The sequence below is a fragment of the Pelodiscus sinensis genome, chromosome 1 (assembly GCF_049634645.1).
Source record: "Pelodiscus sinensis isolate JC-2024 chromosome 1, ASM4963464v1, whole genome shotgun sequence".
NCBI classification, from domain to species: domain Eukaryota; kingdom Metazoa; phylum Chordata; order Testudines; family Trionychidae; genus Pelodiscus; species Pelodiscus sinensis.
The window spans coordinates 34,675,001-34,691,072 of record NC_134711.1 but is presented as its reverse complement, the minus strand read 5'-3'; the positions used below and the strand labels follow the sequence as shown (position 1 = coordinate 34,691,072).

General features: G+C 45.5%; 1 protein-coding gene across 4 annotated transcripts in view; it reads left to right on the top strand.

Moving 5' to 3' along the window:
- Positions 1–8,578: 8,578 nt before the first annotated feature.
- BRD1 (bromodomain containing 1) overlaps positions 8,579–16,072 on the top strand; it is a 106,134-nt gene continuing 98,640 nt past the window's right edge. For 2 of the 4 annotated variants that reach the window (XR_012903594.1, XM_075927836.1), the window contains exons 1-2: positions 8,579–8,939; positions 12,819–14,199. Coding sequence is in view for 2 of the 4 variants with exons in the window: in XM_075927836.1 (XP_075783951.1) it covers positions 12,833–14,199 (1,367 nt within the window). In the remaining 2 variants the exon portion in view is untranslated. Of the gene's footprint in view, positions 8,940–12,818; positions 14,200–16,072 lie in introns of those variants that run through there. The other 2 variants (XM_075927827.1, XM_025182856.2) reach the window with 2 other exon arrangements.

Sequence of the window (16,072 nt, the reverse complement as noted above, 5' to 3'; positions counted from 1 at the left end):
GTACATTACATATTATTGGTAATAAAGGTTGTCTGTCAACTTTTAAGTTAAAAAAATATGAACAGGAACATAACACCAAGTATACATGTTGTGTCCAAATATATTTATAACTGATTTAGACCAACTGACATTAACTGAGATTTTACAATGTATTCATCTCAATACATATGGATTCGTTGGGGGCCATAAAAGATAGATATTGCCAAATTACCTGTGGGGCCGTATTAAACCGGAACACGGGCCGCAATTGGCCCGCGGGCCGGACTTTGGACATGCCTGGTCTACGTGGAGCTCAACTGTATCAGAGGTACCAGTGCAGGGTGACAGGAGGGTCTTCACGGGGAAACTGGTTTTTAAACTGGGACCCCTCACAGACCAAGTCCTGCCTGCCACCCCAAGCTGATTCCTCTCTATAAGAGGCAGCAGCAGAGGTGGCAGGGGGCTCACCAGGAGTGGGGCTGGAATGCACTGGCTGCTGCCCACCCCTTCCCCGGGGCTATCGAATAGTCGTGTCGCTGCTAATCATTTGATGCGGTTACACTACTATTCAGTTACACACTATCTAACATTCCTAGTTCTTATGACCTCTCTCATTCCACATGATGTTCGGGGCAACTGCACTACCCCAACCACTCAGCCCCAGAAAACAGTACAGAAAATCACAATTGCACATACATTGATCTGTGAGAGACATGGTTACTACTGAGGATCATGGAATCATAGAATACTAGAACAGGAAGGGCCCTCAAGAGGACTTCAAGTCCAGTCCCCTGCTCTTATGGCGGGACCAAGTATGGTCTAGAATGGTCATCCCTGATAGATGTCCGTCTAACCTGCTCTTAAATATTTTCAGTGATGGAGATTCCACAACCACCCTAGATAATTTATTCCAGTAATTAACCACACTGACAATTAGGAAGTTTTTCCTAATGACCATCATCAGAGGACAAGGAGAACAATTTTTCTCTCTCTTTCTTGTAAAGACCCTTTTAGGTATTTGAAAACTGCTATCATGCCCCTCTCAGTCTTCTCTTTTCTAAACTAAGCAAACCAAATTCTTTCAGTCTTTCCTCATAGGTCAGGTTTCCTAGATCGTTATCATTTTTGTTGCTCTTCTCTGGACCCTCGCCAATTTCCCCTCATCTTTCTTGAAATGTGGTGCCCAGAACTGGACACAGTACTCCATTTGATGCCTAATCAGCACAGAATAGAGTGGAAGAATTCTCGTTTCTTGCTCACAATGCTCCTCTTAATGCAGGGGTGGGTAAAAGGGCCTCTGCAGGCCGGATGTGGCCCGCCAAGTGGGTGGATCCAGCCTGCAGAGGTCCTGCTGCTCCCCCGCCCCCAGGTCAATTAGGCCCTAGGGGCGGAGGAGCACCTGAAGCCTTCTCTGCTCTGCCCCCGCCCTGTGAGCAGTGCACGGCGCTTCAAAGCACGCTCCCCAGGCCCTTATGGACCTTGGGGTGTGCAGGAAGTGTCCCCCCCGCCTTGCTTGCCGTGCACCACACTTTATTGCTCAAAGGGCAGGGGGGAGAGCGGAGGAAGCTTCGCGTGCTCCCCTGCCCCTAGGCCAATCAGGGCCTGGGGGCAGGGGAGCTGTGTAAAGCTTCCTTCACCCTGCCCTGGCCCTGTGAGGAGCCCATGGTGCCCACATGCTGCTCACAGGGCAGGGAGGAGGCTTCCCACGTTCCCCCGCCCCCAGACCCTGATTGGCCTGGGGGAGGGGGGAGCATGCCAAGCCTCTTCCAAGGCATGGGTGCCTAGTGGACGGGGGGGGCAAAGGGGCTTCCACACCCCCAGACCAATCATGGTCGGTGGTAGGGTAGCCCTACCCCTTCCTGTTTAGGCCTTGCTACTTCCAGGGTGGCCTGTGATTATTTCAAAAAATTTTGAAGTGGACCCCGGGCAAAAATTATTGCCCACCCCTGTCTTAATGCATCCCAGAATCATGATTGCTTTTTTTGTAACAGTGTCACACTGTTGACTCATGTTTAACTTGTCATCCACTGTGACTCCTAGATCCCTTTCTGCAGTACTCCTTCCTAGACAGTCGCTTCCCATTCTGTATGTGTGGAACTGATTGTTTCTTCCCAAGTGGAATATTTGGTGTTTGACCTTATTAAACTTCATCCTATTTACCTCAAAGCATTTATCCAGTTTGTTCAGATCATTTTGAATTATGTCCTTGTCCTCCAAAGCACTTCCAACCCTTCTACCTTGGTTTCAGCTTCAAACTTAATAAACATACTCTATACCAAAATCTAAAATTGTTTATGAAAATATTGAACAGAAGGAGGCTCAAAATAGACCCCTGAGGAACCCCACTTGTTATGCCCTTCCAGCATGACTGTGAACTATTAATAACTATGCTTGGAGAGTGGTTATCCAGCCAGTTATGCACCCATCTAATAGAACCCCATCTAGGTTGTATTTTCCTCATTTACTGATAAGGTCATGTGAGACTATATCAAGTGCTTTACTAAAGTCTAAGTCAGTGGTCCCCAACGCGGTGCCTGCAGGTGCCATGGCGCCCGCTGGGCCATTTCTGTGTGCCTGCTGAGTGATCGGGGCCAGCCCTGCCCCTGGGCACATGGTGCATGGGCGGTGCCGGCCCCGGCTCCTGGGCGCGCAGCGTATGGGTGGCCCCACCCCTGGGTGCATGGCACAAGGGCTGTGCCGGCCCCGGGTGCACGGCGTATGGGCGGTGCCGGCCTCTGGGCGCGCGGCACATGGGCGGCCCCGCCCCCAGGTGCGCAGCACATGGGCTGTGCCGGCCCCGGGCGTGTGGCATATGAGCATCCCTACCCCTGGGCACATGGCACAGGAGCGTCACTGGCCCCAGGCGTGCAGCACATGGGCACTGCTGGCTCCTGGGCGTGCGACACAGGAGTGGAGCTGGCCCCAGGAGTGCGGTGTATGGGCGGCCCCAGCCTCTGGGCGCGCGGCGTATGGGCAGCCCCGGGCGCGCAGCGCAAGGGAGGTGCCAGAACCGGGCACGCAGCGTATGGGCGGCGCCAGCCCCATGGCGCATAGCACAGGGGCGGCACCAGCCCCGGGCGCGCAGCACATCGGCGTCGCAGCCCCTGGGCATGCAGCGCAGGAGTGGCGCCGGCCCCAGGAGTGCAGCGCATGGGTGGCACCGGCAGTGGGCACGCAGCGTATGGGTGGCCCTGCCCCCGCGCGTGTGCATAGCCCCGTCCCCCGGTGCATGCGTGGCCCCGCCCCCGGGTGCGTGCACGGCCCCAAAAGGTTGGGGACCACGGGTCTAAATATATCAGGTCCACTGCTTCCCCTTTATCCACAAGGCTTGTTATCCAATCAAATAAAGCTGTCAGATTGGTTTGACATTTGTTCTTTACAAATGTGTGTTGAATGTTACCTATCAGCTTATTATTTTTCAGATGTTTGCAGATCAATTTATTAATTATTTGCTCCATTATCTTTCCTAGCGCAGAACTTAAACTAACTGATCTCTAGTTTCCTGGGTTGTTTTTATTTTCCTTTTTATAAATGGGCAATTAATCATGGAGAAATTCCAGAACACTTTTCAAATATGATAGCTGATGGATCAGATACCACCTCTATTAGCTCCCTGAGTATTCTAGGATGCATTTAGTCAGGCCTTAGTGACTTGAAGATATCTAACTTTTCTAAGTATTTTTTAACTTTTTCCCCCCCTATTTTAACTTCTAAACCTACCCCATTTCCACTAGCATTCACTATGTTAGGCATCCAGTCACCATTAACCTTCTTGCTAGAAACCAAAACAAAGAAGTCATTAAGCACCTCTGCCATTTCCAACTTTTCTGTTATTGTTTTTCCCTCTTCACTGAGTAGTGGGCCTACCCTGTCCTTGGTCTTCCTCTTGCTTCTGATATTTGTGGAACATTTTCTCTTTATGTCACTAGTATGGGCAGTTAGTGCAGCTGGGGCTTGGGGGAGGTAGGCCCCTCACCCCCACCTACAGCCTCACACCCTCTGCTGACACTCCACCTCCCCCCCCCCCCCGGGGCAAAGAGGAGGCAGGGCAGCGTGTAGAGTATGTGCCCCCCCACCATGCGGCGGGAAAGAGCACAGGTGTTCAAGCCTCCCCAGAGCACTGGAGAAGGAGGAGGCCATGCGGCCCCAGCCCCTGGACCATCAGGGAGGGAGGAGGCCATGCGGCCCAAGCCTCCCCAGCACCGGGAACATGAGGAGGCCGGGTAGCATATGTTGTCAGCTTCTCCGGCCTAGAGCAGCATGGGGGTGGGAAGAAGGGTACTGGGGACAGCAGCCCCCAGAACACCTACATCAGGCATTCTGGGGGCAAAGTGTGGGCAGGGCCATGCCTGCCTTCCCCTGTTTAGCATACCAGAGGCTCATGATCTCTACTAGGATTGAGTTTGTTTTGTGTTATTGCCTTTCTAATCTTGCCCCTGTATACCTGTGGTGTTTGCTTATATTAATCTTTTTTAATTTGACCCAGTTTCCACTTTTTATACAACTCCTTTTTTTTTTAGATCATGTAAGATCACCTGGCTTAGACAGTCTCTTGCCATACTTTCTATCTTTCCTACATAGTGGAATAGTTTGTTTTTGGACCCTTAATGTCCCTTGAAAAAACTGCCAACTCTCTCCAATTGTTTTTCCTCATAGTCTTGCTTCTGATGGAATCTTACCTACTAGCTCTCTGAGCTTACTAAAATCTGCTTTCCTGAAATCCATTGTCTCTGTTTTGCTGTTCTTCCGTCTACTATTCCTTAGAATCATGAACTCTGATTTCATAATCATTTTCACCCATGCTGCCTTCCATTTTAACATTTTCAACTGGTTCCTCCCTATTTGTTCAAATCAAATCGAGAACAGCTTCCCTCCAATAGCTTTCTCAGCCTTCTGGAAAAAAAACAAAAACCAACCAACCAACCAAACCACCATCTCCAATGCATTCCAAGGACTTGTTGGATAATCATACCCTGCTGTATTAGTTTCCCCAACAGATGTCTGGACAGTTCAGGTCCCCCATCACCACCAAATCCTGTGCTTTGCATGATTTTGTTAGTTGTTTAAAAAAAAAGCCTTATCCACTTCTGCCTAGGTAGATGGTCTGTAGTAGACCCCAGCACGACATCCTTATTTTTTACCCCTCTTAGCTTAACCCAGAGACTCAACAAATCTGTCATGTGTGTCCGTCTCAACCTCAAGTGTATACATTTTTAACTATAAGGCAACACCTCCTCCCTTTTTTCCTTGCCTATCCTTCCTGAGCAAGCTGTACCTTTTTATACCAATATTCCAATCATGTTATCCCACCAAGTCTCTGTTCCCAACTATCTCATAGATGTGTTTATTTACTAGCACTTCACATTCTCCCTGCTTATTTCCTATACTTCTTGCTTTTGTATACAGGCATCTGAGGTACTGGTTTGTTTTTGCCCTCCATTTCTGCTTTGTCCCTCCTTTATCTCTGCTATTATATAGCCCATGCTCCCTCCCATTTCTGACTCATCTCCCAAGTCTCCATGTTTTTCACTCACCTGTGGCCTTTGGTCTCCTGCCCCCATTGAGCCTAGTTTAAAGTCCTCCACAGTAGGTTAGCCACTCTGTATCCAAATACTCTCTTCCCCTTCCTCAAAAGGTGAACCCCATCCCCTGACAGCACCCACTGCTCTTTAAAAGCATCCAATGGGTCAATAGATAACACTTGGAGATACTCTGCTCAGATGTGTGACTGAACAAAAGAACATTCCACAGTAACAGACCATCCTATCCTGAACATAGACTCAGAGGTAGGCAACTCTCTGACCTCCTTGCTGCCTTCCCTGGTTTTCTGTAGACTTCACACCATTAATTTGCTTATTCCTTCTTATGGTACTGTCTCTGTTAGTAAGTTGCTCAGGAGTTGCTTTCTCCATCTACCATACTCCACTGGTAGCCACTTTACCCTGCTGTTTACCAAGTCTTTTATTTTCCCAGCTGCTCTGGGACTGCCAATTAGCATTGGCAGGTAGTACCTGCATTAATTGTTTGGTTGCTGGACCAGGATGGTAAGTTTGCCCAGAAAAAAGGGGCCGATAAGATTTGACATGAAGGAATTTCTGTTTTCCCGGACATTATATTAAAGGAACATTCAATTAGCAATTTCAGAAAATATCACAACCAAGATTGCCCTGAAAGCTTAATTCAGTATTTGAAAACAATATGATTCAATATTTAATTACAAGTAATTGTGTAATTATTGTTACAACTAATAGTCCACAGAACCATAGCACATTTAGTGTACATGATAGTGTGTGGTGAATTTAACTATTGTCTGTAAAATTCTGTCCTTCTCTATTACAGGGGGACTATAAAAGGATAACAAAATGCTCTTGTGACAGCTGAATGTAGTGTGACCATATTTCCCAAAGGGAAAAAGGACATTCTCAGCCTCTCACCCAAGCCCTACCTATCCTGCATAGGCTACTGCCCAGATGCTGGAACACTGCTGGCCCTCTTCATGCTGCTCCCCCTCTGGTTGGGGCTGGCATCTCCACTCACCCATCCTCCTGTTCCTCCATACTGCTTCCCCCCCCACTTTTTTTTGACAAAAGTTGGTTTTGTCTTATTTGCTCTTGCCAGCTAATCAAGTCAGTAAGGCTGCGTCTAGACTGGCATGATTTTGCGCAAAAGCGTCTGCCTGTCTACACTGGCCGTGAGTATTTGCGCAAGAACACTGACTTTGTAATGTACAAAATCAGTGGTTCTTGCGCAAGTACTCTGACACTTCCACTCATGGATAAGTCCTCTTGCGCAAGAGGGCCAGTGTAGACAGCAACGTTAATTTCTTGCACAAGAAAGCCCGATGGCTAAAATGGCCATTGGAGCTTTCTTGCGCAAGAGAGCGTCTACACTGGCACGGATGCTTTTGTGCAAAAGCAAATCTTTTGTGCAAAGGCACATGCCAGTATAGACGCTCTCTTGTGCAAATAATTTTAACGGAAAAACTTTTCCGTTAAAAGTATTTGCGCAAAATCATGCCAGTCTAGACGCAGCCTAAGAGAAAACAGGGGAAATGCCCACTTTTACCAAAAAAGATGGGGTGGCTAGGACAGGACTTAAAAAAAGGGGACTGTCCCAGCCAAAATGGGAGCACTTTTGTGTGTATTTAACATGTATTACAGTTGTAACAGCAACCAGCAGCCAAACTACCTAATTGCTCTTATATAAACTAGGCCTAAGTATATTTTACCCACTCTTTTATATAATGTCTTTTTTCTACGTGCATAATTTTTAATGTGATATTGAGGTACTTAATGCCTCTGTTTCCCCAGGAATAACTTTATGGTTGAGAAAAGCCTATGGGTCCGTCTTACTCTGGAGCTGGAGAGAGCTATTGCTAGTTCTGTGCAGTGATCGCTAACGCAGGCAAAGCCTGTGTCAGTGTTGCCAACACACTTGATTTTTTATCACAACCCTAGTAATTCTGTGATGTTATTTTGTCTGTGTTATGACAACATGATGAAAAAAGCCAGCTCACAATTTTTCTTATTCAAAACTGCCGCTACCATTCCCTATTACTGTCAATTACGGGCTATTTCTCTCAATTCCATCTGCATGAGGTGACGCTTCTCTTCATAAAGTTAAAAAACCCGAATCCCTAAGATGCTGCAGGACCACTTCCTTTTTTGTTACACACAAACATGGCTACCCCTCCGAGACTTCATAAAATTGGTTGTCAACTCATACTGTTTTCAGTCATACTGAAGCCAGGCCCACAGGCAAAAAAAACTGCTATGCTACTAGGGACCTGAGGGCTAGAGAGGAGATAGGAACTGTGAGGAGCAGCAAAAACACTGTAAATCAGATGTGGAGAGTAAGGGGGAGCAAGAGGCACTTTTAGGGTTTGTAATGCTGCCAGGTTTTGTGGGGGGAGGAGATGGATGGAATAGCAGTTTACCTGCCTGGAGGTTAGTGGTGGGGGAGTCTGAAGCAGCTAGAGGAAAAAGTACAAGAGGAGCTGTTCTGATGATACAAAATATGCTTCTTTGCCTATTCCTCAACTTTCAGGGCTGGACATGTGGGCAGAGTTATGTGGGACAGTCTTGGAACTAGGGCCACAGACCTGCTTTGCCATGTCTATATGGTCTTAGAGCTGAGGGAATACTGGTAGGAGGCAATGGGGGGTCACATTATTGCTGTTAGAGTCCAGGTGCAAAAGTCCCAGCCCAGCTGCTGACAGAAAAATGTAGCTGCAGGGTCGAGGCAGGAATAGGAAATGCGGAGTTTGGCTCTACGTAGAGACCAGAGGGGAAGTTGAGGCTCCCCCAGCAGCCAGGCAGAGGTGGGCATTTTGTGTGTATTAAAGGGTGACTTTTCTACTTGTATTTTTCACACCTACAGGCACAGAGGAGAAGCCAAACTAAAGCAGACGCGGTGCTTAGCCTCCTCCGTTTCTTTTTAAGCCCATCGTACTTTCGGGGAGGTGGCCGACGGCTGGGGCGCCATGGAGATCGGCCATGGCCTGCCCGCCCGTGTCAGGCAGCGCCGCCCACTGCAACACAGGGCAGAGGGAGAGCGGAAAGGCCCCTCCCCCACGGCGGCGGGGCGGTGCCTGGGACTGGCGCTCCCACGTTCCGTCCCCCCGCCGGCGCTGCGCTGTGGTGAAGCCGCATTGTTTGTGCCGAGGGGGGAGGGGCGGTTCTCAGCCCTAGGACGGAGCCGAGCCCGCAGCCGGACTGCGACCAGCTCCGCGCCTCCCGAATGCGCCGCGCGCGCCTCGAGCAGGAGCCCCGCACCCGCCGCCGGCAGCCCGAAGGCAGCACGGCACCGCCAGCGCCCGCTGGGCCGCCCGGGGCTGCTGGGAACGGCACCAGGCAGCGGCATCGGTGGGGCCACCCCCGCCATTAGACCGGCCGCCGTGTCGACCCGGAACGAGGAGGAGGAGGAGGGTCTGTCAGCCGCGCTCCAGCGGCTCCCACGACGTGAGTGCGGCCGGGCGGCGCAGAGGGGCCGGCGGCTCGCGGCCAGAGCCGGGCCTAGCGAGCGCGGCTTGGTGGCGGGAGCGGGCGGAGGCGGCCCGGCACAGCGGGCGGGGGAGGGCGCAGCGCAAGCTGTTTTGTTGGACGCCATGTTTGTGGGCCGACAGTATTGTGGGGTGGGGGTGGGGCGAGGCTCGGGAAGGGTTGGAGCTGACGGGCCTGGGCAGGAACCATTCGCGCGGGGGTGACAGGCGCGGGCAGGAACCATTCGCGCGAGGGGCGTGCGTGTGGGTAGCGCGGTGACGGGCGTGGGCAGGAAGTGTTCGTGCTGGAACAGGGTGTGGGAGGGATAAGGGGCGTGGGGAGGAACCGTCCACTGCTTGTGCGTGGGGGGAGCTTGGGGAGGAAGCCGTTCGGGCCGAGCTCAGGGGAGAGGAGGAGCTAGTTTGGGGAATGGTGCCGGTTGTCTCCGGAGATGTTGGGGTTGATGATGTCAGGAGGGTTTGCCTGGTCCAGCCCAGGCCTATCACGGGTATTTTCACTTATGGAATGAAATAATTTCTTCAGGGGTCAGCCACTGGCTTCTCTGCGAATGAATATGGCTGGTGGTAATGGACTGTTTGCAGCATCCTTGGTAGTTTTTTCTCCATCTCTTTGCCATGGTCCACAGATGATGCATGTTGAGAGCCACGAATAAAGCAAGGTAGCAAAGGACCCAACACTGCATGTTTGCAGAAGGAATTGGCAGCCTTTACAAAGGTCTATTAGAGTGCTGCGCTGTAGGTTTAACCTGCTCTCCCCTCACCTGTCCCCTTACCATGCAGTGCTTCATCTACATAAATTGCATTTCACGTAAATAGCTGCATCTTCACATTTTTGTCATGAAAGCTACCTCAGCAAATTGTCATTCAAAAAAAAAAAGTTCTGTTTCCATCTTCTTTAGCCTTTGTGCTGCTTTTACAGGAGGAAAGAAGTACCCCAAACCTGAGCTGTGTAACACTTTATGAATTCTTTCTGTTTTATGGTAAATTTAGCAATCCTTATTGTACTTTAGGGTCTCAAGGCATTTTTAGTCACCCAAACTACAACTATACAAAATTAGGATAGATATTGTTAAAACTACTTCCACATGTAGCGTGCTCTCCCCTCCTGCATTCTTGTTTTCTTTTAAGAGGTTAAATGCTAAATTGTCATTTGTTTCCAGATTGGGCCAAAATTTAATCTAAATGTAAGAGAAGGTGCTTGAGAACGTACATGATAACTGTTCGAATCTCATTATTGGGAAGTGCTTTTTCATCACTTTGTGGCAGATGTCTTCCCTTATTTAGAATTTGTGACATTTGCACTAAGTCTGGGAGGAAAGCTGCTGGCGTTATGAGATACATGTTCCATGGTTGTCACTATGCTTGCAAAAAAGCAAACAGTTTCTCCTGAAAACTTATGTTATATGGTAGTGTCTTCTGTAGCAGGGGTTCTCCACCAGGAATCTGGGGCTCTCTTAGGGGCTGAAAGCAGATTCTGCCAAAATAAGCAATAGAGCGGGAACAACATTATATTGCTGGGACCAAGGAAAGAAAGCTGGAATTCGAATCCTGCTGCCCACAATTGAAGCTGAAGACAAAGCCTAAGCAACTTAGCTTCAAAAAGCCAACTGTGGGGTTGGCCCCACGCCATTGCATGGCTTGCTATCCTTTAGTACTATCCGGCTACGTCTACACTGGCCCCTTTTCCGGAAGGGGCATGTTAATTTCAGCTATCGTAATAGGGAAATCCGCGGGGGATTTAAATACCCCCCTCGGCATTTAAATAAAAATGTCCGCCGCTTTTTTCCGGCTTTTAGAAAAGCCGGAAAAGAGCATCTACACTGGCCCCGATCCTCCGGAAAAAGCGCCCTTTTCCGGAGGATCTTATTCAAAGTAGGAATAAGAGCCTCCGGAAAAGAGCGCTTTTTCCGGAGGATCGGGGCCAGTGTAGACCCTCTTTTCCGGCTTTTCTAAAAGCCGGAAAAAAGCGGCGGACATTTTTATTTAAATGCTGCGGGGGATATTTAAATCCCCCGCGGATTTCCCTATTACGATAGCTGAAATTAACATGCCCCTTCCGGAAAAGGAGCCAGTGTAGACGTAGCCTCCCTGGCTTTTCATTGACTAAATATGTAGAAAAATGGTTGTGGCACGGTTGAGCTGGTAAAATTTATATTCAGTCATAATAGCCACTGCCCCTCTTCTCCAATTTGAGGAAATAGACAGTAACCTCATTGATCAATGTCATTGTTGTTTGTAGGTGTGGTGATGGGGTATGTAAATATAAATGGGTGTATATAAAAATTATCTTTAGGTTAGAATAACATTAACACCAAGTAGTTATATGATAGATTATTGCAATTGATTTAAAAAAATCTATTCATTTATTGTGCTATTTATCATCATTATCCGATAAGACGAAACTAAACTTGTCAATTTCAGTGTCAGGTTCTCATGCACTAATGCATTTATAAATGGCTTTACTACCTTATAAGAAAACAAAGAAATATACATTTTATTGACATTTAGAGGGGACATTTTATTTTCCTTGTCCTTGAATTTTTTTAGATTAACCCTAAATTTAGTCCCCATAAACTGAATTGCCATTCTCTTTACCTGGACCTACTATAGCAAATATTAGTGGATACATCTGCTTTGTGGTTGGAAACTCACATTTTATCAAACTGGTGCAATACAAAATAATACTAGCACTACCTAAATATACAGTGCTTTTCATCATTAGATACCAGAGCACTTCACAATTTTTAATGTAGTTATCCTCACAAGAACCCCTATTAAAAGTTTCATACAAATTCACAAATGCCATCGAGTTTTTGTTTATAACCTAAGCACAATGGAAATCAGGGCAGGGGCTGCTTGGGCACCTAGAGCAGCCTCTGTCCACGTGAAGCCTGGGCACCTCTCGGGCAGGGTCTGTTCCAGCATGAGCTGGGAGCCAGTGGTAGCCCCGGCCCCACTGTGGGGCTGAGAGTGGGAGCCCCGTGGCCTGGGAATTGCTCCAGCTGAGCTACAGTGGTGTGCAGCCCAGACCTCGCTTTAGTTGGTTAACCAATTAAATGTTAGGCTAACCTAATGTTTGACCGGTTGGTTACCTGATTAACCTAAAAGGAAATAACATAAACCATACGTATTTGAGGTTCTATTTAGGTAAGTGTAAACATACTGTCTGTAAGCAAGTAGTTCTGAATAAATACAAAGGTCAGATTTGTTAAGGCAAACTCAGTTTTTACACAGTTACTTTTCTGATCATAATTGTCTTTGTGCAAAAGTGTTTCTGCAATATTTCTTCTTTAGGCTTCTGCTGAGTAAGCTTTTAACAATGAGACCAGGACTTTGTATTCCAGAGCTTAAGCCGTGTATTCAGTGGTAATTTTTTATTACAATGACTACTTCTGTTATCTTATGGCACAAGTTTAATCATTTGTTAGTTGGGCCTTGGCAACAATTTCTCTGTGCCAGTGTTGAATTCCTACAGTTTGATTGGCTTCCTGTAGCTTTACACCACTGCAGGTTTTCTAAATTCATTATACTCTTATTAATTTGTCTCTGAAGAGACTTTTTCAGTGTAGGAAATAAATGAAATTCATTCCAGTATTCTGTCAACATAATTGTATTTGGAGTAATTCTAAATGTATTACTTACTTGTGTGTCTTTGCAAGTTAAGGAAGTCAGATTTAAGTTTGTTTCAAGTATATACATGGCATAAATTTAAGATTTGCACATCCATGGATAGTACAATGCTTCATTTATTTCGTGGGTTCTTATGTATTATTTTTATACATTAGTAAGAGTGGTAAATATTTGAAATGCAGCATAATAACTCTGATTATAATTTTAGGTAATCATTACCAAATGAGGAGAAAAGGAAGATGCCATCGAGTATCTGCAGCAAGGCATTCTTCTTCCCCGTGCAATATTAAACACTCGCCTACACGAGAAACTTTGACATATGCTCAAGCTCAAAGAATGGTTGAAATAGAAATTGAAGGTCGCTTGCACAGGATCAGTATTTTTGATCCATTAGAGATTATATTAGAAGATGATCTTACAGCGCAAGAAATGAGTGAATGCAATAGCAATAAAGAAAATAGTGAGAGACCTCCAGTTTATCTCAGAACCAAGCGGCATAAAAATAACAAAGTGAAAAAGAAAAATGAAGCTCTTCCAAGTGCACATGGTACACCTACTACAACAGGTCCTCTTCCAGAACCAAAAGTACGTATTGTTGAGTATAGTCCACCTTCTGCCCCTCGGCGACCTCCAATTTATTATAAATTCATTGAAAAGTCAGCAGAAGAACTTGACAATGAAGTGGAGTATGACATGGATGAAGAAGATTATGCATGGCTAGAAATAATAAATGAAAAGCGAAAAAGTGATGGAGTGTCAGTTGTGTCTCAAAATATGTTTGAATTCCTTATGGATAGGTTTGAAAAAGAGTCATACTGCGAGAACCAAAAACAGGGTGATCATCAGTCTTTAATTGATGAAGATGCAGTATGTTGTATATGCATGGATGGTGAATGTCAGAACAGCAATGTAATCCTATTTTGTGATATGTGTAATTTAGCAGTGCATCAGGAGTGCTATGGGGTGCCATATATACCTGAGGGTCAGTGGCTCTGCAGACGCTGTCTGCAGTCCCATTCCCGGCCTGTAGACTGTGTGCTGTGCCCAAACAAGGGAGGTGCCTTTAAAAAGACTGATGATGACCGTTGGGGGCATGTTGTGTGTGCTTTGTGGATTCCAGAAGTTGGATTTGCCAATACAGTTTTTATTGAGCCAATTGATGGTGTCAGAAACATTCCCCCGGCCAGATGGAAGTTAACATGCTACCTCTGTAAACAAAAAGGCGTTGGTGCCTGCATCCAGTGCCACAAAGCAAACTGTTACACAGCATTCCATGTGACTTGTGCTCAGAAGGCTGGTTTGTATATGAAAATGGAACCTGTGAAAGAATTAACTGGCAGTGGGACAACATTCTCTGTAAAAAAGACTGCCTATTGTGATGTACATACTCCACCAGGTTGTATACGGCGACCCCTAAATATTTATGGAGAAGCTGATGTGAAAAATGGTGTTTGTAGAAAAGAGGGATCAGTTAGAACTGCAAGGTCTACATCAAAAGTCAGAAAAAAGGCAAAAAAGGCCAAGAAATCAGTGGTTGAAACCTGTACAGCTATGCCAACAGTATCTGCTCCTTATATTCCTCCTCAGAGGTAAGCAAACAATTTTTGTGTAAATTTTGCTCTTATATTCTTTTGAATATACCTATGACCCATTTGTCATAGTTTCTATGGATATAGAATTAATGAACATTTGAAAAACTGCATAAGATACTTACACAACAAAGGAAAAAAAAGAAAAAAAAAGTCTCTCTAAAATCTAACTTGTGCATATTTGGCATTTGCAATTAAAAAGCATGCAAAAATATTTTCACATAGATATTGGTGAGTAGTCGTCTCCTCCCCCCCATCCTAATTTCATTGTTATATCCAGCAATTGTTTTTCTTCCTCCCTGTAAATTATGTGTATGCTCTTTTAGTTTACTCACATAGCCCCCAATTCAGAATAGTATAGATATCACATGCTTAACTGCATCTCATTTCAGGAGAGCACTTAAACACATCTTTAAACACAGACTTAAATGCTTTCCTGAATGTGCCTGACTCTCCATTCTCTGCCAGGCTTTTTAAAGGGACATCAAGAAAATCCCTTTTGCATATAATAGCATTTGTATCTAGTCAATTTCATTGATCTTCTGATAGTTAGTCTTATTGTCTTGTGTATTTAGTACCATATCATGCACTACTCGAGCTTGCAGGTATGTTCTTCTCTAAGCCCTCTCTGAAAAGAGGAAAGTGCAAAAGAAGAGGGGCAGCATAAGCATGTGGTGTGGACCAACTAATGTTCCATGCTAGAAAAGGGATACAAAGGCAACATAAAATATTTTAATACAGGAATTCATCAAAATACGCTAATATGTTCTGTTTAAAGAATTCTTCATCAGAAATTGACTTGTTTTTTAAAAATTAGTAAATTAAATAAACATTCATATTTGAGTTTCTTTTAAAATCTCATCTTGGACCACCGATACTAGTGACTTTGGCCAACTTGGCCATCCTGTACTCACTCAATTTTAGTATACTGCAGAATGTTTTCCAAGTAGTGCAGGAAGTGCTGTGAGGCAGTTTTTTGGCTGAAAGGATTCTCATGTGGCTGTTGCTAAATCTTCTCTTTTGGTATTAAAAAGTGCAGCTATGTTCTTCAAGGCTGGCAAAAATTACAGTTTAGTGCTCTGCAGATTTTTTGTGAAATTAATCAGTAAGCCATTAAAGCAGTGCTGTACAGTTAAATAATGCATCTGAAATAAATTATTAGGCATGGGACCAAAAGCTCTGTGCCATTGACACTAATACAAATACATGAGAATATAAAAATGGTCATCATAGTGGGCCAGAGCAATGGTTCATCTAGCTCAGTAACGAGTCTTTGAACAGTGACTGGTGCCAACTGCTTAAGAGGAGTGAACAGAACAGGGAAATTTATCAAATGATCCAGCTTCTAACAGAGATTTAAGGACATTAGGGCATTGATGGACCTGTCCTCTATGAACTTATCTAATTATTTTTTGAACCCAGTAATACTTTTGGTCTTCAATTAAATTCCATTAATTGCACTTTGCCTTTCCAATTCTTGTGTTATGTGAAGGAGTATATAACGGTGCCTAATTCACTTCTCACACCATTCATGATTTCATAGACCGCTATCAGTTGCTGTCTTTTCTAAATTGAACCATCCCAGTCTTTTCTTGTATGAAAGCTGTTCTGTAGCCTTAATCATTTTTGTTCCACTTTGCTGTACTTTTTCCGTTTCTATTTTTGAGATAGGGTTACCACAACTACACAGGGTTACCACAACTACACACACTATTCAAGGTGTGGGTGCAACATGCAATTATATAGTAGAATTATATTTTCTGGTTTTCTATATATCCTTTCAAAATGGTTCCTAATACAGTTAGCTTTTTTACTTCCACTGGACATTGAGGGAACATTTTCAGAGAACAATCTGTAATGACTTCAAGATCTT